This window comes from Chrysemys picta, chromosome 1 (assembly GCF_011386835.1).
Source record: "Chrysemys picta bellii isolate R12L10 chromosome 1, ASM1138683v2, whole genome shotgun sequence".
Taxonomy (NCBI): domain Eukaryota; kingdom Metazoa; phylum Chordata; order Testudines; family Emydidae; genus Chrysemys; species Chrysemys picta.
Window position 1 is genome coordinate 139477934 of NC_088791.1, and position 27063 is coordinate 139504996.

Below are 27063 nucleotides of genomic sequence, written 5' to 3' on the forward strand. Positions count from 1 at the left end.
CAATGGTCACTTCTGACCTTAAAGTCTGTGTGTCTATAAATGTAAGGTGTATGGGGAATAACCCATGAGAATGGAAAGTATTAGCATGTATTAGTTTTATACCTAAACTGGTATCACAGAGATTTAGTGGGATAAATCTCGTGAGTAGAATATTGGTATAGAGGGTAACAGTTTGTTTAGGAAAGATAGGCAGGGGGGAAAAAAGGAAGGAGGTGGTCTCATTATAAATCAAGAGTATATACACTTGTTCTGAGCTACAGAAGAAGGTGAGAGGTAGATAAGTTGAAAGTCTCTGTGTGAACATAAAAGCGGAAAAAACACAAGAATCTCACAGGAGGAGGTCTACTATAGACCACCAACTAAGGAAGAGGAATGGAGAAGGCATTTCTAGAACAAGTAATAGAAATATCCAAAACAAATATCCTGGTGGTAATGGGGAACTTTAACTACCCAGACATCCACTGGAAAAGTAATATGGCAAAACACAGACTATGCTTGGAATGTATTAGAGATAACTTTTTATTTCAGAAGGTGGGGGCAGCAACTGGGTGGCAGCCATTTTATATTTGATTCTGACTAACAGGGAGGAACTGGTTGCGAAAAAGGGTAATATCATTCTTGGGTGTATTAACAGGAGTGTTGTGTATAAGACACAGGAAGTAACTGTGCTGCTTTGCTTAGCACTGGTCAGCCCTCAACTGGAGTCCTGAGTCCATTTCTGGCTGCCACACTTTACAAAGAATGTGGACATATTAAAGAGAGTCCAGAGGAGAGCAAGAAAAATGATCAAAGGTTTAGAAAAGATTGAAAAGACTGGGCATGTTTAACCTAGAGAAAGGAAGATTGAGTGGGGACCTGATAACAATCTTCAGATATGCTAAGGGCTTAAGGTAGGTATAAAAGGGTGGTGATCAACTGATTTTCATGTTCACTGAAGATAGAGCAAGAACTCATCAATTTAGTCTGCACTAAGGGAGATTTAGGTTGGATATTAGGAAATACTTGCCAACTCTAAGGATAACTCTGGAATATGCTTTCAAAGGAGGTTGTGGAATCCCTGTCTTTGGAGGTTCTTAAGAGCAGGTTGGACAAACACTTGTCAGGGGGGATGGTCTACATTTATTTGATCCTGCCTCAGTGCAGGTGGCTGGACTAAATGACATCTCAAAGTCCCTTCCAGCTCTACATTTCTGATTCTATTATTATTATTGTTCTCTCATGTTAACTATTTTTTCTTTCTATACTCCTTTCCGGTTGCCTTTCAGCATGTAAGTTAAACGAACTGAGCTTCCTTTACATTTCCTCAAGACTCACTTCTGACGTTTGCAGTGAGTGCAAATTTTTGGTAAATAAGAATAAAAAGAATTGGAATCTAGTTAACCCAAAATGTCATAATCTGCTATTCATCAGTGTAGCAACAATGTTGGGGATTTAATTTGAAATGATTTTAGTTTAAAGTTACAGCACATACAAGAAAAAATGTTGCCCTTTTGAAGGCAATCCTTCCTGTTCAAAACCTTTGGCAGGTTTCCATTCTTACCTGGGATATTTTCTTGAAACTGGTTCAGATTTTCCTGCTGTTTACATGGTATTTGGGAGATCTGAAAAACTTAAAGCCAAAATAATATAAACAATATGATGTACCACTTACAAGTAAATCACAGCACAGTTTATGCCTTATAGGGACAAAAAGGGCCAAATTCTACCTGCAGTTATGCCATCAGGCAGAATGTCTAATATATTGTAATAACAGCAAATTATAATGTTACATGTAACATGACAGGTATTTTTTCCTTGTTAAAAGTAATCTTAAAAATAAAGATTTTGAACTTAGTAGCACCCTCAAAAATTGTGTGGCTAAAAATCTTGACTTTGTAAGGATTCACAGAAAAGAGCAATTGAAAACATCCCAATTTCCAACATCTATGTTGAACACAGGTTTGAAGTGACCTCTAAGCAGAAAAATGCCCCTATGCCCCTTCTGGGTCATGTAGCTAATTGGAGCTGTTTTTTCTAGGGGGTCGTCAGTTGCAGTTGTCCCTGGAAACCCTGCAAAGGGAGTGGTTCCAGAGCACAGAGGACAAGCCAGTGGAAGTGCTGCTATCACCATGGATTTGGGAGTGTGGGGGAGAAAATATGAAATAACCCAGCTGGTGCCCCTGCCCTGCCCCCTAAAGCCATAATTAGGCATCTGAATAAGTGGCCTGATTTTCAGAAGAGCTAATCATTTGCAGCTCTTCACTGACTTACACCCCATGAGATTTACGCTCCAGCAGTTACACAAGGAGTACACCAGTACAGAGCCTGTCTCTCAATATCTACTTTGCACATGCTTACCATTGGCAGCCAAGATACCCACTGCTATCAGCAAAGCCAAACAGAAGATCCCCAAAATCCCTGCTATGACCCCCCATGCAGAAGCTGGAGCAGAAGAATCTGAGAGAGAGAAAAGGGAGAAGTACAGAATTATGTGGGGAGGAGGGAGAGGAACGTTTTTAAGCCCTAAACCAGGCATAAGCCCTAGATATACATTTTTATTACTATTGCAACAATGCTTTTTTTCTGTCTCTCCTCTTATTGTAAAATGCTATGGAATTTAAGAATGAAGATAACAATTAAGTTGTATAGAATCTGAGAAGCGTTTATTAAAACAATACTTTATACATCTGTAGAATTTAATAGAGAATGAGATCTTCACTAAAATATTTTAGCCATCTTATAGCAACAATACAATTCTCTACGTTTTTTTAAAAAAACCCGAACAGCATAGATGTTCTAATTTTCTCTTAAATTGCGTCAGATTTATCCACAATAGCGGCCTGTTCTGCTTTCCAGTCCTATTCTCTGTGTTAATGAAATGCAGCTTGACCACACACATGTATCCATTTACCTCCTCCTACCCTCACCCCTATTCAGCTGAGTCAGAACAGGTCATTAGAACTTTCAAACTATGGAATGAAAACTCTTTCCATGCTCCAGATTACACAGGTCAGGATGCCTGGATAGCAGGATCTAGCTCTAGAGAGGCCAAAGTAAGGAGGCAGACTGTATTACATGGGACCTGATGACAACAGAACAGTGTCCTGGAGTCCTAGCAGAACACCATTAAAGTATATTTCTTTCACCTTAGCACTTATATGGAGCTTTTCAACCGTAGTACTTAAAAAAGGTGGGAAAGTTTTATCCTTATACAGATGGAGAAATTGTAACAGAGAGAGGTGAAATGTTTTTCCCAGGCTTACCAAGGGAGTGAATACCCAATGATGCTGGCTGTCAGTTTGAAGCCCTGTGCAGTGTACCAAACTGCATCTATCAGCAATTTGTGAAAGAGGGGAAGCATTATATTGAACTCTCAATCCTGGATTTAGCAGGCCAATACCTGGGGGGAAGGGATAGCTCAGTGGCTTGAGCATTGGCCTGCTAAACCTAGGATTGTGAATTCAATCCTTGAGGGGGCCACTTAGGGAACTGAGCTAAAAATCTGTCTGGGGATTGGTCCTGCTTTGAGCAGGGGTTGGACTAGATGACCTCCTGAGGTCCCTTCCAATCCTGATATTCTATGATTATATTCGTTCACTGCTAGTATCATGTACATTCATGAAGGTGGGGTAAGGAAAAGGAGTCTCAGAACAAAGAGTTCTAGGAAGAACAAAAAGGGCTCCCCCTTCCCTCTTGGAAGTTCCACCATCAAGGACACCTTAAAACAGCATTAAGGGCTCAGCTGTGCCTTTTAGGAACTGCCTTGTGTTGGGCCAGTGTGGAAACTCCTGCTGGGTGGGGATTGTGTCCCCTGGGGAACAGTCCCTCCCCAAACTCTCAAGTGTGCAAGGGGAGAGCACACACTGCAGCATCTTATAGGATAGTGTAGCTGCTCTCCTGAATTACATAGTAAGGGAGAAGGCTAGATAAGGCCACAGCTGTACCTCCCTCACCATGGGGTGGCCAAAGCCTCAGTGCATTCTATGAGGGAGCAATCCCTGCACCTGGGAAGAAAATGCCTGGCCATTGCGTTTAGGGGTAGAAGGCAGGGCACTCCTGGCACCCATCGCTCTCCTCCCCTCAAACATTCATATAGTGGCTGAGAACCATCTGGTCCCAGTTCTCCCATATTACATACATTCAGAATTACCTTTATATCTTAATATGAAGAATGTGCAAGGAGGCCAGGTGGATAATGCCTGTGGGCATCTCAGCCATTGAATGTCTTGATGTTGGATATTTAAGTCTTGAATCATTATGCAGAGTTTTGCTTTTAATGTTCTCATACAGTTTAAGGTAACGTTAGACAGATAAAGAGCAGTAAATATGGAGTCAGCAGCAAGTAGCATATAGTACCTTTGCTCTGGGAGTTCATAGTCCTTTCTCTCCTCTCCTGCTCAGAAGCATTATGGCATTTCAGTCCTGTATAGGTCACAACCTCTTCGTTTCCTTCTAGTGAATTATGGCATAAAAATAGTGAATTCCATTCAATGCACTGACAAGGTAGATGGATCTTATTAAAATCCAATGGAGGTATGAGACTACCACTGCAGTACATAGGGCATGGCAGGACTTTTGTATGAAAAGGTTTTGTCCTATAGTACAATGGTCTGCAGTAGCCTGTCAATGTACTGGGATCAACCAACATCTGTGAATTCAGCACATGCATTTTATCACCTTTTTTCCAGTATCAGACTCCTCTTTATAATCCTACCCAAACTGTTAACTTACACTGAAAGTTGTTCAAGTGACTAATACAACGCTTTGTACATACAATAAATAAATTGTGAAAATTAGAGTTTAAAAAGCTAAGCATTAAAAGTTATGGAAATCTCCAGGTAAGATAACATATCTACTCGATTACCCTTGTGACTCATGCATTCTGCTAATGAAAAACTTGAAATGTAAAATTTCACTTGAAATACTTCAAAAAAAATTGAACTGTGATCTACAAAACATATTTATAAACTCATTCAACATATCCAGGTCTAGTGCCTTGATTTAAAGCCTGCTTCTGCTCCCATTGAAGTCAATAGCTGTACTCCAATTAACTTCAGTGGAAATAGGCCACTAGGTATTATGCTCTTTTAAATGGAGATCATGTTTTATTTCTGTGTTTTTTTTTTAAGCATTTTAAATGTCATCTTCTCTAAAACTAATTGCTTAACTTCTTGGATGCTCAGGAAATCCTCCGCTAGACAGAAATGATTTTAAGGCTCTGGAATGGTAAATAAGGATCAGCAATAACTTCATGATGTTGACTATTACAATCAGGCAAAACAGAAAGAAAATGGTATTTTATTTGGGTATGAGTAGGTTTCAGAAGGGAGAGTAGAATTCAGCGGTCACCTCCTTTAATTCTCCCACAACAAGGCATGACAAAGAGACGTCTCCTTCAATATGGGGCAAATCAACAACATCCTTTGACAAGGAATGGTTTGCAAAAACACAACTGCTAGGCAGCAGTTCTGCAGAAAAGGACCTAGGGGTTACAGTGGATGAGAAGCTGGATATGAGTCAACAATGTGCCCTTGTTGCCAAGAAGGCTAATGGCATTTTGGGCTGTTGCCAGCAGATTGAGGGGCGTCATCATTCCTCTCTATTCAGCATTGGTGAGGCCTCATCTGGAGTACTGTGTCCAATTTTGGGCCCCATACTACAAGAAGGATGTGGAAAAATTGGAAAGAGTCCAGCGGAGGGCAGCAAAAATGATTAGGGGACTGGAGCACATGACTTATGAGGAGAGGCTGAAGGGAACTGTGATTACTTAGTGTGCAGAAGAGAAGAATGAGGGGGTATTTGATAGCTGCTTTCAACTACCTGAAAGGGGGTTCCAAAGAAGATGGATCTAGACTGTTCTCAGTGGTAGCAGATGACAGAACAAGGAGTAATGGTCTCAAGTTGCAGTGGGGGAGGTTTAGGTTTGATATTAGGAAAAACTTTTTCACTAGGAGGGTGATGAAGCACTGGAATGGGTTACTTAGGGAGGTGGTGGAATCTCCTTCCTTAGCGGTTTTTAAGGTCAGGCTTGACAAAACCCTGGCTGGGATGATTTAGTTGGGGATTAGGTCCTGCTTTGAGCAGGGGGTTGGACTAGATGACTTCCTGAGGTTCCTTCCAACCCTGGTATTCTATGATTCTATGAATCACAGAACTGTGTTCCAGGGCTCCAGAGATACAATAACTTTTGCTTCCCATGCCCAGAATACTGTGTACCATTGTAGGGGCATTTCAATGCTCGATAGATATTAACAAATTACTAAAATATCTGTGCCTGGCACTGAAGAAAAAGGTAAAAATATAAGTAGATACAATCAGATACATTGTGTACAGCTCAAGGAAGAGATTTAACATGGAAAATAAAATATCAGTAATAGCAGATATGTTTTCAGATGCTTACAAACATACCACACCTTTGTCGCTGCTGTTCGTAGGTGTCTTTTTCTTCTTCTTCTTGGAAGGAGTTTGAAATTTCAGGTCTACATAGGTCACTGCCTGCTCACTCATTTCTGGTGCATTCTGGGATAGAAAGGTTGGATTGAGTAAACTGAGATGTACAATGGGATCTATGGAAACTGATACTCAGGTTAAGGAACTACAGCAATTTTAATGCTCTCACAGCAGAATAAACAGGGGGATGTGGGTTGGAAGAGCCAAGCCTCCCTCTCACTGCACCTGGAATGTGGCACATAGTTCTGGGTGCGGGACACCTTAATACACAATGGCAAACTAGACGGATTCAGAAAAGAAAAACAAACAAACAAATAAAATCCTGGCGGGACAAATTCAGGAGAAAGAGTATAAAAGACAAAGCTACGATTTCATGTGCTCTGGCAGCGGAGGGAGGCTGGACACAATCTGGCTCCTAATACTGGAGAACTCGATAGTATCAGGAAGAGTTAGCTCTGCCAGTAGCAAAAGAACCCCCGGTGAGTCAATTTGAGGGTAATGAGAGGACTGGATGGTGACTCTCTCCTCCTACTGACAGGGATGGCTGTGCTGGGGGAAATGCTTACAGCACATGTCAACATTACAAAGGGTGTCCCTCTCTGCTCTCCCGTTTAGGTTTCTAGAGACTCTGGGTCTGATTCGCCACTTGTTTTATACCATTGTAATGCCATTGACTTTAATGGGGCTTTTGCTCCTAAATCATTCAGGGACTTTTGAAAACACCACTCCTAGGTGCCTAAATATGGATTTTGGAGAACTTTAGGCTCCAGTGCTCCAAGTACTGCCACTTGAGTGACGCACCTCCTCCACTTGCTCCTCCCTTTGAGTAATATCCTTTAGCATAACATACATTGAGTTTCAGTATAGACAGAATCATGGGGTGATATTCTGCTCAGAGACAGTCTTGTGTACATCTGGAGTAATTCCATGGAAGTCAGTGGGAGTTACTTTAAATTTACATGGTCCAACTGTTGCCATGGTGCAGAAAATCATAGAAGTCAAGGTGTCTTTCCTAACTTTATGTTATTTAATTGATCCTGTGGGAATCTGTGACAAGGGTAAAACAACATTGTGGAGTGGTCAAAGGGATCCATGACTATCACATGACAGGTCAGAAAGAGGAAGCTGAATCCAGAGGAGTCACAGGGTCAGGGGGTCCCTCTTCCTGACTGGCTAAGGCAGGGAAACCTCTGGGGATTATGACCAATGTTTTCAGCTGAGGGTGTTTTATTTTGTTTTTGTTCCCATTTTGTTTGTTTGCATTGTTGTAAATAATAAAGAATTTATTATGAAATGAAATAACTTTCATGAAAAGGGACTTGGGCCTGGAGATTGCTTCCCTTCCCCGGCTGGTGAAACAGAGGCCTCCCCCACCCCACACACATGGTCAATGTAGGAGTGTTATATCAATCACAGAGTGAGGTTTATACTTTCATACCTTTAATGTAGGATTCTGTCTAATGCTTTATCCAGTCTAATATTAAATGTTTCTTGCAGAGGGATTTCCACCCCTTACTTTGGGAAAATTTTGTTTGTCTTAACTCCCTCCCTGTACACCTACATCTACAACCTCAAACCACCCCAATCACCCATTTCCCTCCTTGATGTTGATACACTTTCAATATTTCTAGACAGTTATCATGCATCCCCTTTTAGTCATGGTTTGAACAACATTTTTTACACACTTTTAGATCTTAAGTCTTTCTTTATAAGTCAGTCCCTTCAGCCTCATTAATAAAGTGCATGTCTTGTCTCTGAATTCCTTCCAAACTGCTCACCACTTTCTGCTTGTTTTATTTTGTTATAAGTCATGTTATAAATCCTTGGGACAGGGTCCATGGTCAAAATATTCAAAAACGGGTGCTAAAAATTAGGCTTCTCAGTCTAAGCAGCCTGATTTTAAAAAGTACTGAATAGCCAGTAGAAATCTTATAGATTTCAGAGGGGGCTGAGAGATGCTCAATATTTTTCAATATAAATCAGTTTTTCAGGTGACTAGATATGGATATAAGAGGCTAAGTTGAGGCACCCATTTTTGAAAATCTTGGCCCACATTCCCTGTGTTCGATACAGCAAGGTACATAGTAGGTGTTCAACAAATAAGTAATAAAATACTAATAATAGTGACAGGTTTCAGAGTGGTAGCCATATTACTCTGTATCAGCAAAGATACTCTGTGTATATATATATCTTCCTACTGTATTTTCCACTGCATGCATCCGATGAAGTAGGTTTTAGCCCACAAAAGCTTATGCTCAAATACATTTGTTAGTCTCTAAGGTGCCACTAATAATAGTGTATAAAAATGGAAGTGAACAGAAGAGAGTGCAGAATTCTAGGTATGCTCTCATCGGTGCCATAGAGAAAGAGACTGTCCTATAACTCAGTGCATCTACCTATCCACAAAATGTTATTACCATTTTTGCTAAACTACTGCATTGCAAGCACATATTTAATCTCTTTTCCATTTCTCGCTATCACTGAGTAGCAAAGTTTTGGATTATTACACCAGACGTAATAGTTTTAATTTTATTTTCTGCTCATTTTGCTAAACTTTCCAAATTGCTTCAGGTTATCTATCTGATCTTGTTTGTGTTTGCAACACCCGTCCATTTAGTACCATCTGAGAATTACATTACATTAATTTACATTACATTATCAGGTTATTTAGACCAGCTTCCAGAATATTTAGAAAGATAAAGATCCTGCCACTCAGTCCACTTCTAATTATAATTACCCTTGGTTCACAGTACTTCAACTTCCTGTCTTCTCCAGCTTATGTTGATCTTGTAGATTTGGTGAATACAGTTATAAAGTCTACATACTAGACCAGAGTTGAATAAAATACAAATATATCAAATTCTAACACTGGGTTTGCCTGAGATAATAAATCCTTTCCTAGTCTCTTACTAAAAATAATGATAAAATGGTATTCTATTCCATTCTGTCTCTACAATATTTTTCTTCTGACTAAAATTTAACAAAGTTTTCAGATATATGTCCATTTCAGGAGAACTAATCACTCATTTTTTGAATTATACAAAAGCAATAAATTACATACCTCTTATAACAGCTATATACTTTACCAATGAAAGCCCATGAAGAATGTAGAGATTATACCTTGGTAGCTCTTTCACAGGAGGTGGAGTGCAGGAACTAGACTTTGAAGTGCCACCAATGTGCTTCATGAAAATCCTTTGAGGATGGAGAGAGACAGTCTGGGGTCACCCTGTCACTGCCTTGTAGGAGATGGACAACAGGAGCTGAGAGGAGAAGAATTATTCACTCTGCAATGCTCCATCTGAAACCGCACAGGAAGTTCTCACTCTGCTAGTTTGAAGTGCGCTGCGCCCGCACAAAGCGCTCACGGGATCTTCTCTCTTTGTAGTTTTACGCAAGGCCTAAGGTGTTACATTTAACCTGCTTGAGGTCAGTTAAATATTGAATTTATTAAACAAGGTTGCCTAAGCAACAATTGATCAGCTAGTGTCTAAGCACTTCTTAAACCACATGCAAGATTTGTCTGTCAGTAAAGTCAGAGTAACTCCCTATTTATACTGATGTAAATAAGATCAGAGTCTAGCCCATGGTCTCTGTTCACGTTCCCTACTTGCCTTACAAGGGAGGCAAATTTATTCCATTGGAGACCTGAGTGCTCTTCCTGGTTCTCCCACGGATTTCCTGACCACAGTCAAGCCACTTACCCTTTCTGGAACATGGGGTGGGATGAAGTGGTTTGGGTACAAGAAGAACAATCTCCAGTGTTTGCCTGAATTATAATCAAACATTTGTCTATTATCTCTTTTCTGTATCCTGTTCCCAATTTTTCTCTCTCAGTTTTCCATGAGCTCCTCTCAAACTTTTCCCTTGGATGTTTCCAGGCAAAAGAGGTTCAGAAATTGCCATCCTTATATATTCATATACTAGAACATTCGTAACAAAGTTACTGCACTGACTGGGTGAGTGCTGGTGTTTGGTTTAGGAAACAGTTCTGAGAGGAGAATGCAAATGAGTCAGCTGCAATATAAGATCGGATGCTCTTTTTGTGTTGTTCCTCATTGTGGTAATCAAATCTGGCTCAGGATGGTCCTACAACTATTATATTCTGTTGGGAAAAGGTAACCTTAATCAAGAGATAAATGAATATCTGAGCCTAAAATTTTCAAGTAGAGTTTGAGGGGAGAAGACTCATAGAATACTATATGCATTTATACTTTATCTGTGGCAAGATGTGAATGAAATTAGGTGTGAGGGGGAGGTAAGGGAGTGGTCTCTTCATTTAGGAATCCGAGGAGAGAAGACTGATTAGAGCTCTTGGTTATGTCACTTACCTTCAGATCAGGGGCTGGAGCGGAGGAACAGGAGGCTTTTCAAGAAGAGTGAACTTTGTCTCCGGGTACAGACAATTGTTAAGGAAAGAGACTGGCCAGGTGACCTGGCTGAAGGGCAATAAGCCCACCCATAAAATTTGTGTTGGGTTAGAAAGCACATCATCTGAGCAGCTTAGATCATTCAGAGTTAATTAGGATTAGTGTTTAAAATGTTGGTTGCTTATACAAACTCTAGTGCATGAACCATGGAGATGCAACTGACTTTTCCTCCCTTTCTCCCACACCTTTACCTTCCCCCAACAGAGTCCAGATCTTCCACATGCTGCTGTATTGCTGAGAAAGGTCTAGTGATCTGCTAATACCTATTGAGTTTTTAGGGACAGACACTCTTTCCTCTTATCCCCCAATTCCTATCCCTTCCTACCTATTTCCCACATGAAGGAAGCTGTTGTGTTGCTTTTCACCTTCCTCCCAAATGAAGAGAGGGATGGAAGATGGTGATGAAATGGCAGAGGATGGAATTGAAATGAAATAATTAGTATTTGTTCCCATACAGGATTTCATAGTGTCATTGTCATGTTGCTTGTGGATTGGATTATCCCGTAATGCAGCAAATAAGACTTGGATGTGAGAGGATGGTGCAGCACTTCCCACTGACTTGTAAATCTCTAGAACATCGCAAAGTTCATTTCTCTCTGTGTTTCTTATCCAGTTTGGTACATAGATGTCGGGGTGGGGGGGGGGGAGTAAAGAGGGGAAATTCTGCTGCCAAAGATCAGAAATTTCTAACCTTTCACAAGGAACAGTGAGTTTTGTTATCATTCATCCTAGTCCCAATTTATCCATATCAGAAAATAACGGCACCATTTACCATGGCTTGGCAATGTGTGCACAAGGGGTACCCTGGGGCAGGAGTATAAGCAAGGTCTGCAGTTCAGAACTGATTTTCAGATGCAGAGCTGGGGTGGGGGGAGCCTTCACAACACTGTGTATTCTGTAGCTGCCCTGACCTGTGCTATTATTTCCTCGCTTTCAGAAATATCAACCTCACTCTCACATGGTTAAACAGCTCCCAGCTCCTGGCTCCAAATGATCCCAATGTTAACACTCTCTGGTTTTAACTTATCACCAACTAAGTGTAAACTGTGTCTTTCAGGCTTCAAGTCAGTGAAAATTACCGCGAAGGTGACTGTGTGGTTTTGGAAGATGGCAGAGCCCACTCCTACAGATCCATATTTCGTAACAGTTGTGTTTGTAAGAAAAAGTGTTTAGTCGGAATGTATTTAATTAGCACAAGAAGAAACTTAGAAACCATGAGAATCATATTCTAGCAAGTCCTTTGCAGAAAGAGAAATCTTGGAATAATCAATGTCCCTAGACTTCAAGGAAATGACACTAATTTACACCAACTGAGGATCTTGCCCTATCTTTACTATCAGTGTAATTTACCTTTAGTTCTTTTTTCTTTACTTTGGTCACAGAAAACTGCTGATGAGTTTGTTATAGAAGGGCATGGGACTTGGCCATTCAGAGTGGGGAGTAGTTTATGGGGATAAACCCCATCCATCTGGAACATTCATCAGTCAGGCAGGGTTCCTATTCAAATGACTAAGGAAACTTTTAGATTAATGACAGTGTATCTAGTTGTTAGAGCAGTGGAACGGGTTCCATTTCCTGCTCTGCCTTTTTCTCTGTGTGGCCTTTTGGAAAATTACTTAATTCTGTGCCTCATCTTTAAAATGGGGATAAAAATGTATTCCTATGTTATGGTGATGTTATGAAGATTAATCAATTCATATTTGTAAAGAATTGTGAGGCTCTGGGCTAAAACACTGTGTATGTGTGTTTTTGTTATTATTACATAGTAAAAGCTATGCAAACTTCACAAATGATGCTGATGCTGAGGAGGAGGATTATTTAACATCTGTGTCGTGATAGCACCTAAAGACTACAAGCAGGCAGAGCCCCATTGTGCTAAGCACTGTATAAACATACAACAGAGATGGGCCCTGATGGCAGAACAGGAGTAAAGTTCATTTTGTTACCCCTAGGATCTGGCTAACACTGGCTTTTCCCTTCCAGGGAAAAAGGGAACAGGTAATGTGGGCTCACCTCTTTTTTAAACTGTCCCTCTAGAGAGGAGTGAGGCCAGCTCTGGAACAGCTCCTCTGTTAGAGGGGAGGATGCAGATAGGTGGCTCCTAACTGGAACAATTCTTTCCTGCTGTTGCTCCTTGGCACAGGGTATGTGGACATTCTAAAGGCAGATCAGTCTCAGCTGATTTGCTGCCCCAGGTGGAGAGAATGAATTAAGTCATGTGACATGGTCATGTGAAAAAGCCAGGCCTCTGGGAGGGTAGAAAAACTTGCCTGTGGACAGTCAAAGGGGGCAGCCACAGAGTGGAGCTGCAGGCAAGAACTCCCCTGTAGTTGTACCTGAGGAAGGGATATGGGGCTGGATAGAGAGTCCCAGCTAGAAGTTTTGTTCTCTTTTTGAGCAAAGGCCAAGAAGGCAGGCCAGGCCATGCATCTTCTCTAATGGCTCAGAGAACAGAGGAAGGAACAGTACCTTAGGGTGAAGGGATTGTCCCCAGCTTAAGGCTGGGTGGAAGACTTTTTGGGTTTATTTGGAATTTTAGGATAATAAAATCAGAGCCTCAAAAGGGCTGTTACTGGGTTTTTGAAAGCCACTTTCTTGAATTACTGAGGAATCAGAGGGGAAACTGAGGCAGGCTGCTACAGAGGTGCCATTGACCATCAGACAGTGTGTGGGAGGAGGCCAACCCTGCTACACTCCTCCTATGGAAGGGGAAACCGGGAACTCGAGCAGCTCCCCCATTCTGGTACCAGCCCCTCCTGATACAGTTCACATTCCCATGTCTGATTAGTCCTCACTTCACCACCCCAGGAGAAGGAAGAGCCCTGGGGATCATCACTATCTGAATCCAGTGTGATGTGAAACAAGCCATCTGCTTTCAACACAATGTCCTATGGGCCACCAGGAGAATCCACTAGCCCACACGGGAATGCATCCATTACTAATATCCTCCTCCTCCTCCCCATCCCTCTGTGCTCCTTTCAGATTGACTTGTAATACTACCCCTCCCCCAAACCACTAGAGCCTGAAAAGGGAAAATAAAAGGAAGGAGAGAATAAAGCCCGTCACAAAGGGGATCCAGGAAACTGCACATTTTTCCAAAATGATATATGCTTGTGTGATGTGGTATACAAACCCTGCACCAGTAAGGAAGGAGTTAAACAGCTGCTGTGGTCCCAGACACCCCACCCCATCATACCTGCAAAGCATATATGGTTTGGAGGAGGAGCTCAAAGAGAGAGCAGGCCAGCTCAGTTGGGGTGGAGAGTGGAAGGGAATAGATCTATGCTCTGAGCTCATGGGAAGGAGAGCTGCAGAAGGGCCTGTTGCCTGAGGCCTGGCAACACTGACCTAACCAAGCCTACCCCCAAGAGGAAACCAAGTTGGGAGAAGGCCCTGAACACAAAAGGGTCCAGACCCCAATTGCCTGATCTAAGGAGAAAGCCCCAAAGCCCTTACAGGCATCTGAAGGCTTCCTCATTATTGAATTTTCTTTCATATATCCCACAAGGTGTGGAGTAGAACAGATGACCTGGCCTCAGGACCGAATCACGGAAGAGCTGCAAGGACAGAGCAGCTGTCAACAGGAGTTCCAGGAAAAAAGAGGACCTGCCCTACCCTGTCTGATCAGTGGGTTGTGCCGGCAGTGAGTGATCCCTTTCAGACCTTGCCATGTATCATTTCATTTAGATCCATTTAACACTGGTCATTAGTGGGAGGATAAAAATCAGGCTAATGATGGGAAGTTGGCTTTAACTATGGAGCAGCGATGTGTCTCCCCTTAACACCAAGATACTCAGTCAAATTGTACAGCTCTAGTTCTATGGAGAGACCAATGATATCAGAGACTAAATTCACATCTGATCAGGAACATCAGTGAAGTTTACACCAAGACTTAATTTGGGCTACAGTTTCTTACATTTCAGTATTTACACCCGTGTTACCGTTGCCTCAGTGGGTCACAGATGAGGATGCCAAATTCAGGACAAATTGCTGAGAAATAGGGCAGACTCATCCAAAACTGGTGATTATTCTACAACCTGATAGTCATGCCTGACCAACCTGATTGTCTTCTATGATGATATCCACTGGCTTTGTGGATATGGGGAAAGTGGTGGATGTGATATATCTTGACTTTAGCAAAGCTTTTGATATGGTCTCCCACAATATTATTGCCAGAAAGTTAAAGTAGTATGGATTGGATGAATGGACTATAAGGTGGATAGAAAACTGGCTAGATTATCGGGCTCAATGGGTAGTGATCAAAGGCTCGATGTCTAGTTGGCAGCCAGTATCAAGCGGAGTACCCCACTGGTCGGTCCTGGGGCTGGTTTTGTTCAACATCTTTATTAATGATCTGGATGATGGGATGAATTGCACCCTCAGCAAGTTTGCAGATGACACTAAGCTGGGGGGACAGGTAGATATGCTGGAGGGCACAGATAGGGTCCAGAGTGACCTAGACAAATTGGAGGATTGGGCCAAAAGAAATCTGATGAGGTTCAACAAGGACAAGTGCAGAGTCCTGCACTTAGGAAGGAAGAATCCCATGCACTGCTACAGGCTGGGGACCGACTGGCTAAGCAGCAGTTCTGCAGAAAAGGACCTGGGGGTTACAGTGGACGAGAAGCTGCATATGAGGCAGTAGTGTGCCCTTCTTGCCAAGAAGGCTAATGGCATATCGGGCTGTATTAGAAGGAGCATTGCCAGCAGATCGAGGGAAGTGATTATTTCCCTCTGTTCGGCACTGGTGAGGCCACATCTGGAGTACTGCATCCAGTTTTGGTCCCCCCACTACAGAAAGGATATGGACAAATTGGAGAGAATCCAGAGGAGGGCAACAAAAATTATCAGGGGCCTGGGGCACATGACTTACAAGGAGAGGCTGAGGGAACTGGGCTTGTTTAGTCTTCAGAAGAGAAATGTGAGGGGGGATTTGATAGCAGCCTTCAACTACCTGTGGGGGGTTCCAAAAAGGATGGAGCTTGGCTGTTCTCAGTGGTGGCAGATGTCAGAACAAGGAGCAATGGTCTCAAGTTGCAGTGGGGGAGGTCTAGGTTGGATATTAGGAAACACAATTTCATTAGGAGGGCGGTCAAGCACTGTAATGAGTTGCCTAGGGAGGTGGTGGAATCTCCATTCTTACAGGTTTTTAAGGCCCGGATTGACAAAGTCCTATCTGGGATGATTTAGTTGGGGTTGGTCCTGATTTGAGCAAGGGATTGGACTAGATGACCTCCTGAGGTCTCTTCCAACCCTGATCTTCTATGATTCTATTATACGAAGCCGGTAACAAAAGTAAACTTTTGTCTCACCACACTGGTTAACCAGAAGTTAAAAATGCAATCTCCTTAGGCACCCCAGCCCTTGCTTCATCACACAGATACTGGACTTTATGATGAGTAGTTGTAAAAAAACAATTTCATCATATACCGTGTCCTTTCGATCCTAAGAGATCGGCCACTTAGCCAGGTCAATATATCACTTAGATCTTACCCAATAATCATGCTGATGCCAATCCTTTAGCAACTAAAAACTAACGATTTAATAATAAAAAAATAAGAGAGTTACAAATGGTTAATAGATCATATACATACAAATGATATTTTTAGTCTTTATAGATCAGGATCATAGCAGTGATGGAATAAACTGCGATCTTGCAAAAGTCTCTCTGGAATGACCCAAACAGATTAGGGGTCATCAGTCCATGTTCAAAGCTTCCTTGTCAGAAATCCAGTCCGGAGAAATGAAGCACAAAATGAAGATGAAATTACATCTAAGTAGGTTTTCCATGTGTCTGTTTAATAATTAAGGTTAGGATTTTCAAAGGAGAATAAGGGAGTTAGGTGCCTAAACACTGCTGAAGTTCAGTGTGATTTGGACATGTAACTCCCATAAATTCCTTTGAAAAAAAAAAAACAGCCTAAGAAATCTCCTTTTTTTTTTTTTTCTTTCATTTCAGGTTATATTATAACAGACTCGACCTCACCCCATCCCACACCCCGGACTCCTTTGCTGCCTCTGGCACTGAGTGGGAGGCAAGGAGATGATTAAATGAAGGTCCTAACCCACATCGTCACACATATTACTGAGTTCAGGCCAGTGGAATCTCCTCCCACTATTGGTTTCATGCCAGCTTTATATAAATGTACAGGGAACTGAACAGGTTCACACTGTGGCTTACACATCAATGGAGAGAGCTGTGCTGTCCTCCCATAGCCAGAGCCCATCTGCTCCATTACTGGATAATCCAATCCAGTAAGAGGAATAATCCAGTGTTTTAGAGGCAATCCTGTAAGAAACAAACACAAAAGAAATAAAAGGAAAAGATAAAAAAAATCCATCTTTCATCCTCCTTCTCTGTCCTTTCCATGGCTGTACGGCTGTGAGGGAAGGGAATGTGAAGCTTGTGCTGAGGCATTTATGGAGACTAGTTGTCTCATTAGTATTACTATTTATTTGCATTATGGGCTCATCTAGAGGACCCGTTCAGGTCTGGGGCTCTGTTGTGTACTGGACAAGAACAAAATCAGGATGAAAACAAATACTGAAATATCAGAATTTCCCAAAAGATGGAAATCCTGTTTTCCAACCAGCTCTGTTAGGCACATTCTAGTGAGTTAATAGTGCAGCTCTAAAGCCAGGAGGAGTAAGGTGTTGATAATTCCCTTGTTTTAGTGTCACACAACATTAAACAGCTAATAATTGTGGATTAGGATCTGTGTGGCATTAGGGCAGGCCTACATTCAATATAAAGGACCATCGTAAATACTTTTAAACTTTTTGTTAAAACACATTAATGAAAAAGCCAAAACAAAATGAGTGAAAACATTTGAAACTTAGAAGAGATATAAAATTTATTTTATTTTTTAAATTTCGCTCAAAGAGATTTTTTTCAAGGTAAAATGTCTTTCTTGCTTGTTCTTTATATGTTGTTAAAAGCCCTAGTTGGGAAAGAGAGGAGTAGTTACAGTTGGCAGCTTTTATTTTGCTGTAGCTGAAGTCTGATCCTACTTCTTCCCAAGAGAAAATAAGAAAAACTCACAGACAGGGAAAAAGGAAAGAACAGTGAAGATAAGGGGATGCAGCATCTGTCTCTCTGTCATCATCGCTTGCAGTTTAGTTCCTGGAAAAAAAATTTCAGGAATGTCACACTCACACAACTGTATTAGCCACATTAAGATCTGGCAAAATGTTTCAAGGATCAGGCTAACTGGTTGTTTATTGACTATCATCTTTTGTTTGTTTGTTACAGCAGTGATGCAAGGGTAAGTCTGTCCTGGCAAGCTAACCCAGACTCTTATTAGGTAGAAGGCAAAAAGAGAAGAGGTAGAAGAAAGTACAGATGGAGGAGGAAATTAGCACACTAGGGATGGGATAACAGCGGAAACATTAGGTTCACATTCCAGGCCTTCCTGAGGATTTAGCCAAACTCCATGAAGGTGGTGATGTAATGTGTTTGCATTTTCTCCCCAGTCTGGCTAGGGTGTATTGTAGGTTATGATATTAATGCAACGTTAAAATTAGGAAGGTACATTAATATTCCTCAGGACCTGGAAGAATAAGAATAATAGTTAATAACTCTTATTCTTTTTTCTCTTCACTTCCTCTATTTGGAGTCATTTACTTTTATAGCGTCAAGTATCAGGGGGTAGCCGCGTTAGTCTGTATCTACAAAAACAACAAGGAGTCTGGTGGAACCTTAAAGACTAACAGACTTATTTGGGCATAAGCTTTCGTGGGTAAAAACCTCACTTCTTCAGATGCATAAAGTGAAAGTTACAGATGCAGGCATTATATACTGACACAAGGAGAGCAGGGAGTTACTTCGCAAGTGGAGAACCAGTGTTGATAGGGCCAGTTCAGTCAGGGTGGATGTAGTCCACTCCCAATAATAGATGAGGAGGTGTCAATTCCAGGAGAGGAAAAGCTGCTTCTGTAATGAGCCAGCCACTCCCAGTCCCTATTCAAGCCCAGATTAATGGTGTTGAATTTGCAAATGAATTTTAGTTCTGCTGTTTCTCTTTGAAGTCTGTTTATGAAGATTTTTTGTTCAATGATAGTGACTTTTAAATCTGTAATAGAATGACCAGGGAGATTGAAGTGTTCACTTACTGGCTTATGTATGTTACCATTCCTGATGCCCGATTTGTGTCCATTTATTCTTTTGCGGAGAGACTGTCCGGTTTGGCCAATGTACAGGATTTCCTTTCTTGTGGCTGGCCAAGTCTGTGTTCTGCACATTAGAATGGGTCTAATTACATTTTTATACACTCCACCTTTTAACTTTATTGGAATCCTTTTGTCACAGAGAACTGGGGTCAGAGCTCACTATTTGCATCATGCAGCTTTGGTAAGATGTTGAGCATCACTCAGGAGGGCACCATTGTCAGCAATCATTGCTCTCGGGTATTTAAATTCTTTCACGCTAAGCTTTTTGCCTGTGATATCTTTTATGATGCTCCTCTCCCTCAGTGATCAAATCCCCAGTCTTACCAATGTTTACTCCAAGTTCTGCCTGCTCAAAATTGTGCTGCCACTTGTCACCGGGTGGGCCGCCCCTGCTGGCTGCTGGTCAGTCTCAGTCAAGGATTTTTTTTTTATAACAAAAGGTTAATCAAACAAACAGAACACAATCTTAAGTAAATACCTCACCACCCCCACCCCCCAGACCTCAGCCCTCCCGCCCACCCCTCCTAGGGGTTTATGGCACTCCGGCTCCTGGCAGCTTCCTAGCCTCAGCCCGCTCTGCTCCCCACCTTGCAGCAGCTGCAAGGTTGCTTCCTTGAGCCCCTCCCACTTTGCTCCAGAGACTCACCACAGGAGTTAGCTCCATTCCAGTGTGGCCTGTGCTGCCCAGGCTTCAGACTGTCTCAATCCTTCCTCCTCAGCTGCCCACTTGCAACTCTTTATAGGCCCAGGTGTGGCCCAGCCCTCTTTAATTAGATGCATTATGCTCACCTGCTCCAGGCCAGGGAAGCTGGGCTCAGTCTGCCCTGTGACATCACTGTTCAAAGTTGGTTTGTGGGGTCTCACAATCTTCTGCTTGTATCACTAAGCCAAAAGTGAACAACACATTCCAAGGCAGCTCCCTTAGTAGATTCTCATTAATCATACCCAAGACAATGGCAAACAAAAAAGGTCTCAGCACTGACCTCTGGTACAGTCCAAATTTTACTAGAAATTCTCTGATGTAGCCCCATTTGGTTTTGATTATGGTAGTCACATCCATATCCTAGATAAGACAGACATAGTCTTCTGGCACACCTCTCTATCACAAACTCCACAAACTAATTCTGTTGGCACATGATCGTATGCATTCTCCAAGTCCACAAAGACCATGCCCAGTTGCTGTCTCGTTTCTCTGAACTACTCCATGAGGTTTCATAGAGGAAATATGGCATCAATTATACTCCTTTCTGGCATAAATCCATAGTGACCCATCCAAATTTCAGCTGTTCCACACATACCCTTTTCAATAATCTCCCATACTTTTATAGCATGTGAAGTCATCTTAAATGGGTGATAATTAGCACATAAAGTAATATCTTCTTTATGTTTAAAAATGGGCCACACAAAGTTTTTACACCATTCTTTTGGCATTTTCTTTTTCTTAAGAATATCACTGAACAGATTTGTAAAATACTTGACACCTTCCTTTCCCAATGACTTCAACACATCCACCAGTACTTCAACTGCCCAGGTTCTTCCTCTCCTTTTTCACTTGCCTAAGTAACTCTACAACCTCTTCCTCCTGTATGCAATCTATCATACTCCAGTTGGCTTACATTTTCTTAATTCCTCCCTTGGGTTCTCCTCATTCATCATTCTTTCAAAATAATCACTCCAAAGTTTATTGATTGCTTCACCTTTTTTTGTAATATAAGCAAACTTGTCCTTCGTCATTTTCTTCGTTGCCATAGTGAATTTGTAGGTGATCTTTTCTCCCTCACATTCTCCTCATGAGTTATATAGCTTGTCACAGGCCAAATTTTTGACTATCACAACACTTCTTTTAGCCTCTTTATTTTTGCCTCCCTACACACTGCTCAAGCCACTGACCTGCCATTTCTTAAAGGTTATCTTTTTCCTCTCAACTGATTCTTTAACTTGAGGATTCTACCATCACAATTCCTTTCTTATCCTTTTGGCACTGGTTTCATCACTCCTAGGACTTTGTGTAACATTTTCAGTAATATTAACTTTAATTTGTAACAGTTATCCTCCACCCATTCCTCTGTGTAATCAGGAAGACTACATATTACTGCTTGTTAAAGATTTTTTTCATTCCCATCTTTAAGTTTCCACCACTTAGGCCTTTCCAGCACCCAGGAATTCAGATGTTTTCAAGGTCTCTGCATTCTGAAGTCCATAAGAAAAAGTCTGTGCTGATTCACAAATCTCTCACTGGGTATTATCTTATTTTTGATTATTGGTTATCTATCAGGTTGTTGAAAATAAATCAGTTTTGGACTTGTGTCCTCCACTGTCATTAGTTATGAGGTGGCATTTCATCTTCTGAAAGTGCATGTTTGCAGTCACTACATCCAGTGCCAGACAAGTCTGTAGGACCATTGCTCCCTTGGAGTTTATGGTTCCAATGTCTTGCCCCCCATGGACTGTTTCATATACAATCTTTGCAGTTCCAATATCTACATTTAGATCTGCTCTGATAATTCTCATTGGGTGATATGTTTCCAGTAAGGCATAATAACTAATCAGAAATCCTTTACCTTTTGATGCTCTCCCAACTGTGGTTCATATCCAATTACTATATGGACAGTTACCTCTTCCCAACACAGTTTAACCTTTATCACATATCTTTATTGAATGGTTTAATCCAGAATAACTTCAACACCATTTATATCAGTTTGATTTGTATTCTGGTATTTTTTCCCCATAAACATTTATGTACTATACCCAAATAAATAATAAATAGCATCCTGACAAACCTGCTATGTATAATTTGGGATATTCAAGAGTTCATATAAAAAGAAAAATAAGTAGACTCTCCCAGTTCTTCCTTGTTTTCTATCTTCATCAGTCTAGAGGCCAGGGAAGAGCAATACACTTTACACTCAAAACAACTTTTTATTGTAATAGAAAAGTAGTAACAGTCCTCACCATTTTGCATCAATTTGTCCTTTGAACAGATTATGCAATTGTTTCCATCGAAAGAAAATACATACATGAATTGGTCAGATTTCTGTGTTCCTGCATGTGATGAAATTTAAGATCCAAGTCTTCTGACTAACAAATCATTCTGAAACCTACAGAGAACTTGCTTGCTACTGATACACCACTGTCTATATCATTCTGTTCATTTTCACCCTGTATGTCTGTTGGCATTGAAGTTTTCCAAATATCTTAGGGCTGAATGTTGAAAAGGAATTAGATGTTGTGGTGCTCAGTGTCTCAACACCTAACTTTTAGGTGTCTGAAAACATCACTGTGATCCACCAGGCCTGAGTTAGGTACCTTGGCTCTCCATAGAATGAATGGGGAGAGAGAGGGTGCCTGAGACTGTGATGCACAAAAGACACCATGCTAGTTAGGGAACTGCCTAAATTAGCAAATAGAAAATAGCACACAACCCTCTTGTCAGTATGTCCCACCCCCTCAGAGTTTGGTTCCTTATGCCACTTTAGCATGAAGACACAGGGGATTGGGACTTCCCTCATAACCATTACAAGTCCCCCGTCCACCTGAGGGGGAGAAAGGATGTCAACAGGGATCTGTCACAAAGAGGAGTACTCTAACCACTGGGCCATGGGATCTTCTGATGTGAAGCTTCCTCAGTGTCTCGAGTTAAAGCTGTTGTACTCTGGATAAAGAACTAAAGTGTCATTAGAGTAGGGGAACTGGATCCTGGCCTTCCACATTTCTGAGTGCTCTAACCAACTCTAGAGCCATTCTCATGACTGTGTTCTCTCTCTTTTTCTCTTGAAGAGTCATTTGGGTCAGAGAGAGCGAGAATACAAACTTGAGAATGACTGTATAGCCTGGTGATTAGATTTTAATTATTTATTCAGAGTGCAACAGCTTGGTGTCCCATAGCCTGATGGTTAAGGCATGCTCCTGAGAGGTGGCAGATCCCAGTTTAAATCTCTTCACCACCTCAGGTGGAGGGGGGACTTGAACTTCAGTTATCCCACATCCCATGTAGGTATGCTAACCACAGGGTTAAAATTCGAGAGAGACGTAATCTTCCTCCTCCTTCCTTCCCAAACTCCCCAGCTATTTTGTGTGGTATTAGGCAGCCCCTGAGAACATTCTGATAAAAAACCTAGCACTACAGAGTACCAATAGAGCATATGCTAAATGAATTAAGACCTAGCTAACTGACATTTCTCAAAAAAGTAGTTGTCAGGGGGAATCATCCTTGAACATGGGTGGTTCTAATGGGGTTCTGCAGGTTTTGGTTCTAGTTAGTTGACTTTCTACAGCATATGCACCCTGAGCATCTTCTGCTTCCTTTATTAATTTAATGCTCTTCTGGCTGCTCCACCTAGTCTCCAACCAAGATCACCCCCACTACTTCTGAGATGCAGCCGTCTTATTCATGCAGTCTCCTCTCACACTGGAATGTGACCCAGTGTTCCACAAAACTAAATTTACACCACTTGAGCAGCCAACAGTTTGCCTCCAGTGTTTTCTGTCTCCTGCTTTCTCTCATTCACTGGACCAGTAGTACCTCTGAAATCACTTGGACTTTCCTCTTCTTTAACTCCCTTCCAAAATCCCTAAAATATTTTATAATCTGGGTAGTTCCATATGATGTCATATTGTTGTTTCCAATGTTCATCATCAGCAGTGGAAATTTCCCAGATGAATTCAGAATCCTGTCCAATCTTGTAGATGAATCTCTTGTCTTTTCTCCAGGGAGAGAGTACACCATCCTGCTGTATCTGAGTCCCTTTGCTGAATTCTCTGTCAACTTTTCTTAATATGGAGTCGCTAGCAATTGTTGCCTTTCATCTTAATACAGTTGAAAAATCTGAGGCAGGATCAAGTACACCTGGACCATCCCTAACACGTGTTTGTCTAAGCTGATCTTAAAAATTTCCAATGACAGGGATTCCACAATCTCCTTTAGAAGCCTATTCCAGCACTTAACTGTCCTTGTACTCGGAAAGTTTTCCCCAAAATCTAACCTAAATCTTCCTTACTGCAGATTAGGCCCATTATTTCTTGTCCTATCTTCAAAGGACATGGAGAAAAAATTATCAAAGTCCAACAGCCCTTAACATATTTGAAGAATCTTATGAGGTCCCCCCTCAGTCTGCTTTTCTCAAGAATAAAGATACCCAGCTCAGGTTTTCTAAACTATTTATCATTTTTATCACTTTTCTCTGAACTCTCTCCAATTTGTCCACATGTTCTTAAAGTGTGGCATCCAAAGCTCAACACATTACTCCAGCTGAGGCCTCCTGAGTGCCAAGTATAGTGGGATGATTACTTCCCATGCCTTACATATAGCACCCCTGTTAATACACCCAGAATGATAGTAGGCTTTTTCTCAACTGCATCACATTGCTGACTCATATTCAATTTGTGACTGATTAGAACCCTAAGATCCTTTTTTGCAGTACTAACACCTAGCCAGTTAGTCCCATTCAATAATTGTACATCTGATTTTTTTTCTTCCTAAGTGCAGTATTTTGTACCTGTCTTCACTGAATTTCATCTTGTTGATTCATACTAATTCTCCAATTTGTAAAGTTAATTTGAATTCTAAGCCTGTCCTCTAAAATGCTTGCAACCCCTTGGTGTCATCCACAAACTAATAAACATACTCTCTATTTCATCATCCAATTCATTAATGAAAATTCTGTGTCCTGTCTGGTGTTCAAGATCTGTGAGACTAGGAATCATGCTCAGCACAAATGAAAGATCAGTGGAATCCCAGGAATATGTTGAATCTTAAAATCATAGAATATCAGGGTTGGAAGGGACCTCAGGAGGTCATCTAGTCCAACCCCTGGCTCAAAGCAGGACCAATTCCCAACTCAGGCTATGTCTTCACTGGGGGGGGGGATCGATTTAAGATACTTAAATTCAGCTACGCTAATAGCGTAGCTGAATTCGACGTATCCGAGCCGACTTACCCCACTGTGAGGACGGCGGCAAATCGACCTCCGCGGCTCCCCTGTCGATGGCGCTTACTCCTACGTGCGCTGGTGGAGTACAAGCGTCGATTAGGGAATCAATTGTCGTGTTCCGACGAGACACGATAATTCGATCCCCGAGAGATCGATTTCTACCCGCCGATTCAGGTGGGTAGTGAAGGCGTAGCCTAAGAGTTGAGAGTAGATGAAGGTCTTATTGTCTCCCCACACAAACGGGAGGTTTAAGGCAAACTGGTACTCAGTCAAGTTGTTCACATGAAGAGAAGATTACATTAAGACAAACCTTCCCACACATAATGGCACCCTCAGATTGAGGCATTGAGACCTTTCCTCAGGATTAGAACTGTGAGCTCCCACTATCTTTCACTATCCATGAGTCATGTGGATCCACTCCACAGATAATGGGCCTGAGACCAATATGCATTTCCTGAATCTTAACAAAAGAAAAAGCCTGAAGTTTTAAACAGAGAACAAATGTTTGCCTCATCATGCTGCAACATTGTTTCATTTGAGCTAATTTTTGTTGAGAAAATTGAATAAGGAAAGATGTCAAAGTGAACATATGTTGTCTCTCTCAAGCAGCAAACAATTCTGGTTCTGCTCCACTACTTCTTCCTTGTATTTAAATACCCAGGGAAGAGAAACTACCTGTGACATTCCCCTCTGGTGTTATCTGGACCAGTGATGTGCTAGGTCACTCCAATCCTTGACTCTGGGAGCCAGCCTTATCCTGCTCTGCTGTGAGAACCCCACTCCTGGGCTATTCACGCACAGCCTCTGGCATGTTAGCTGTCCCTTGGATTGTGCAACTGACTGACACTAGCCAATATCTCTGGTCCCAGACACAACCCTAGGAACCTCTGTCTTGCAGTGTCCAGTTATGCCCACTGGATGCTGCAAGCTTATATGAGTTCATCAATTGAACAAAGAAATTCATCCCAAGGGGAGTCTCTGACACGTTTCAAACCAAACAGACAGCTTCAGGTAGAATAAACAAATGTATTAACTATAAAGATAGATTTTAAGTGATTATAAATCAAAGCATAACAAGCAAGATTTGGGCAAATGAAATAAAATAAAAATGCATTCTAAGCTGATCTTTACACTTTCAATGCCTTTACAAACTTAGATGCTTCGCACCACAGCCAGGCTCTCCCCTTTGATCAGCGCTTCAGTCGCTTGGTGTGGTGTCTGTAGATGTAGCTGGAAGAGAGATCAAGAGCATGGCAAATGTCTCTCCCTTTTATCATGTTCTTTCTTCCCTCTTGGCTTTGCCCACCCCCCTTCAGAGTCAGGTGAGCATTACCTCATCACATTTCCAAACTGACCAAAGGAAGGGGAGTGACTCCCTCGTGAGTCTAACAGATTCTTTTGTTGGTGCCTAGACCAGTGGCCTTTGTTCCTGTGAGGCTGGGCTGGGTTTGTACCATACCTGCCCTGATGACATGTAAACTGCCTCTCTGTTCTTGGAGAGTTTTTCTCTGGGCTTATTTTGAGCCATGAGGATACATTTTCAGCCTCATAACTACATACATGAAATTATAACTCTGATATTATTGGCATTAACTGTGACCATATTGATCATTGTTGCAACCAAGGTCCTATAGTTGCACCGAATTTTGTACAAATGTAAGCGGGGGAATGGTCCCGCTATTGTGGGGAACTTTCCTGGCTTCTGCACTACCCTGGTGAGGTGTGCTAGCAAAAGGATCTGAGTCCTCACTCCCACTTCCTTCACCCAGAGGCCTCCCTGCCCTTGAGGACTCCTCTTCCACTCTCCTGTCTGACAGAGTCCTTGTAACCCCAACAAGGCTGGGCCCAGGATTCCTGGGGGGCTCGACCCCCAAACCTGCTGCGGTCACCTAGGACAGGGGCTAGGGTTTCCCCATTCCTTGGTACTCTCTCTGCACTGGGGACTTCCCTGACCCACTGACTATTACATACAATTTAAAGCAAATGCAAGTTATTTCATCAACAATTAATTAAAAAACAAATAAGGAGAAATGTGAAAGGTTAAAGGAAAACACGTCACCCCGCTCTGTGGCAGGGAACATCACAAACAGTGTCTCTGGATTGTC

General features: G+C 41.8%; 1 protein-coding gene and 1 long non-coding RNA gene across 2 annotated transcripts; both read right to left on the minus strand.

The window, feature by feature from the left end:
- Nucleotides 1-911: 911 nt before the first annotated feature.
- On the minus strand, nucleotides 912-9688 carry LOC135973503 (C-type lectin domain family 12 member A-like). The gene is made up of 6 exons (XM_065557289.1): nucleotides 9550-9688; nucleotides 6393-6498; nucleotides 4336-4431; nucleotides 2338-2436; nucleotides 1541-1609; nucleotides 912-931 (listed from the first exon to the last, which is right to left on the minus strand). Exons 2-6 carry the CDS (start codon nucleotides 6484-6486, stop codon nucleotides 912-914), a joined length of 378 nt encoding a protein of 125 aa, XP_065413361.1. The 5' UTR covers nucleotides 6487-6498; nucleotides 9550-9688.
- A 7188-nt stretch (nucleotides 9689-16876) lies between these two features.
- LOC135983852 (uncharacterized) lies at nucleotides 16877-19733 on the minus strand. The gene is made up of 3 exons (XR_010601677.1): nucleotides 19675-19733; nucleotides 17902-17982; nucleotides 16877-17148 (listed from the first exon to the last, which is right to left on the minus strand). It is a non-coding gene; the product is annotated as an uncharacterized LOC135983852 (long non-coding RNA).
- Between the last annotated feature and the right edge of the window lie 7330 nt (nucleotides 19734-27063).

Excerpts from the sequence above, each read along its gene's own strand:
- LOC135973503 (XM_065557289.1), bottom strand. The coding sequence starts at position 6,486 with ATGAGTGAGCAGGCAGTGACCTATGTAGACCTGAAATTTCAAACTCCT. Across the intron at positions 4,432-6,392 it reads TACGAACAGCAGCGACAAAG|AAGGAAACGAAGAGGTTGTG; the intron begins GTGTGGTATGTT and ends ATAATTCACTAG. Across the intron at positions 1,610-2,337 it reads GGGTATCTTGGCTGCCAATG|TTTTTCAGATCTCCCAAATA; the intron begins GTAAGCATGTGC and ends TTTGGCTTTAAG.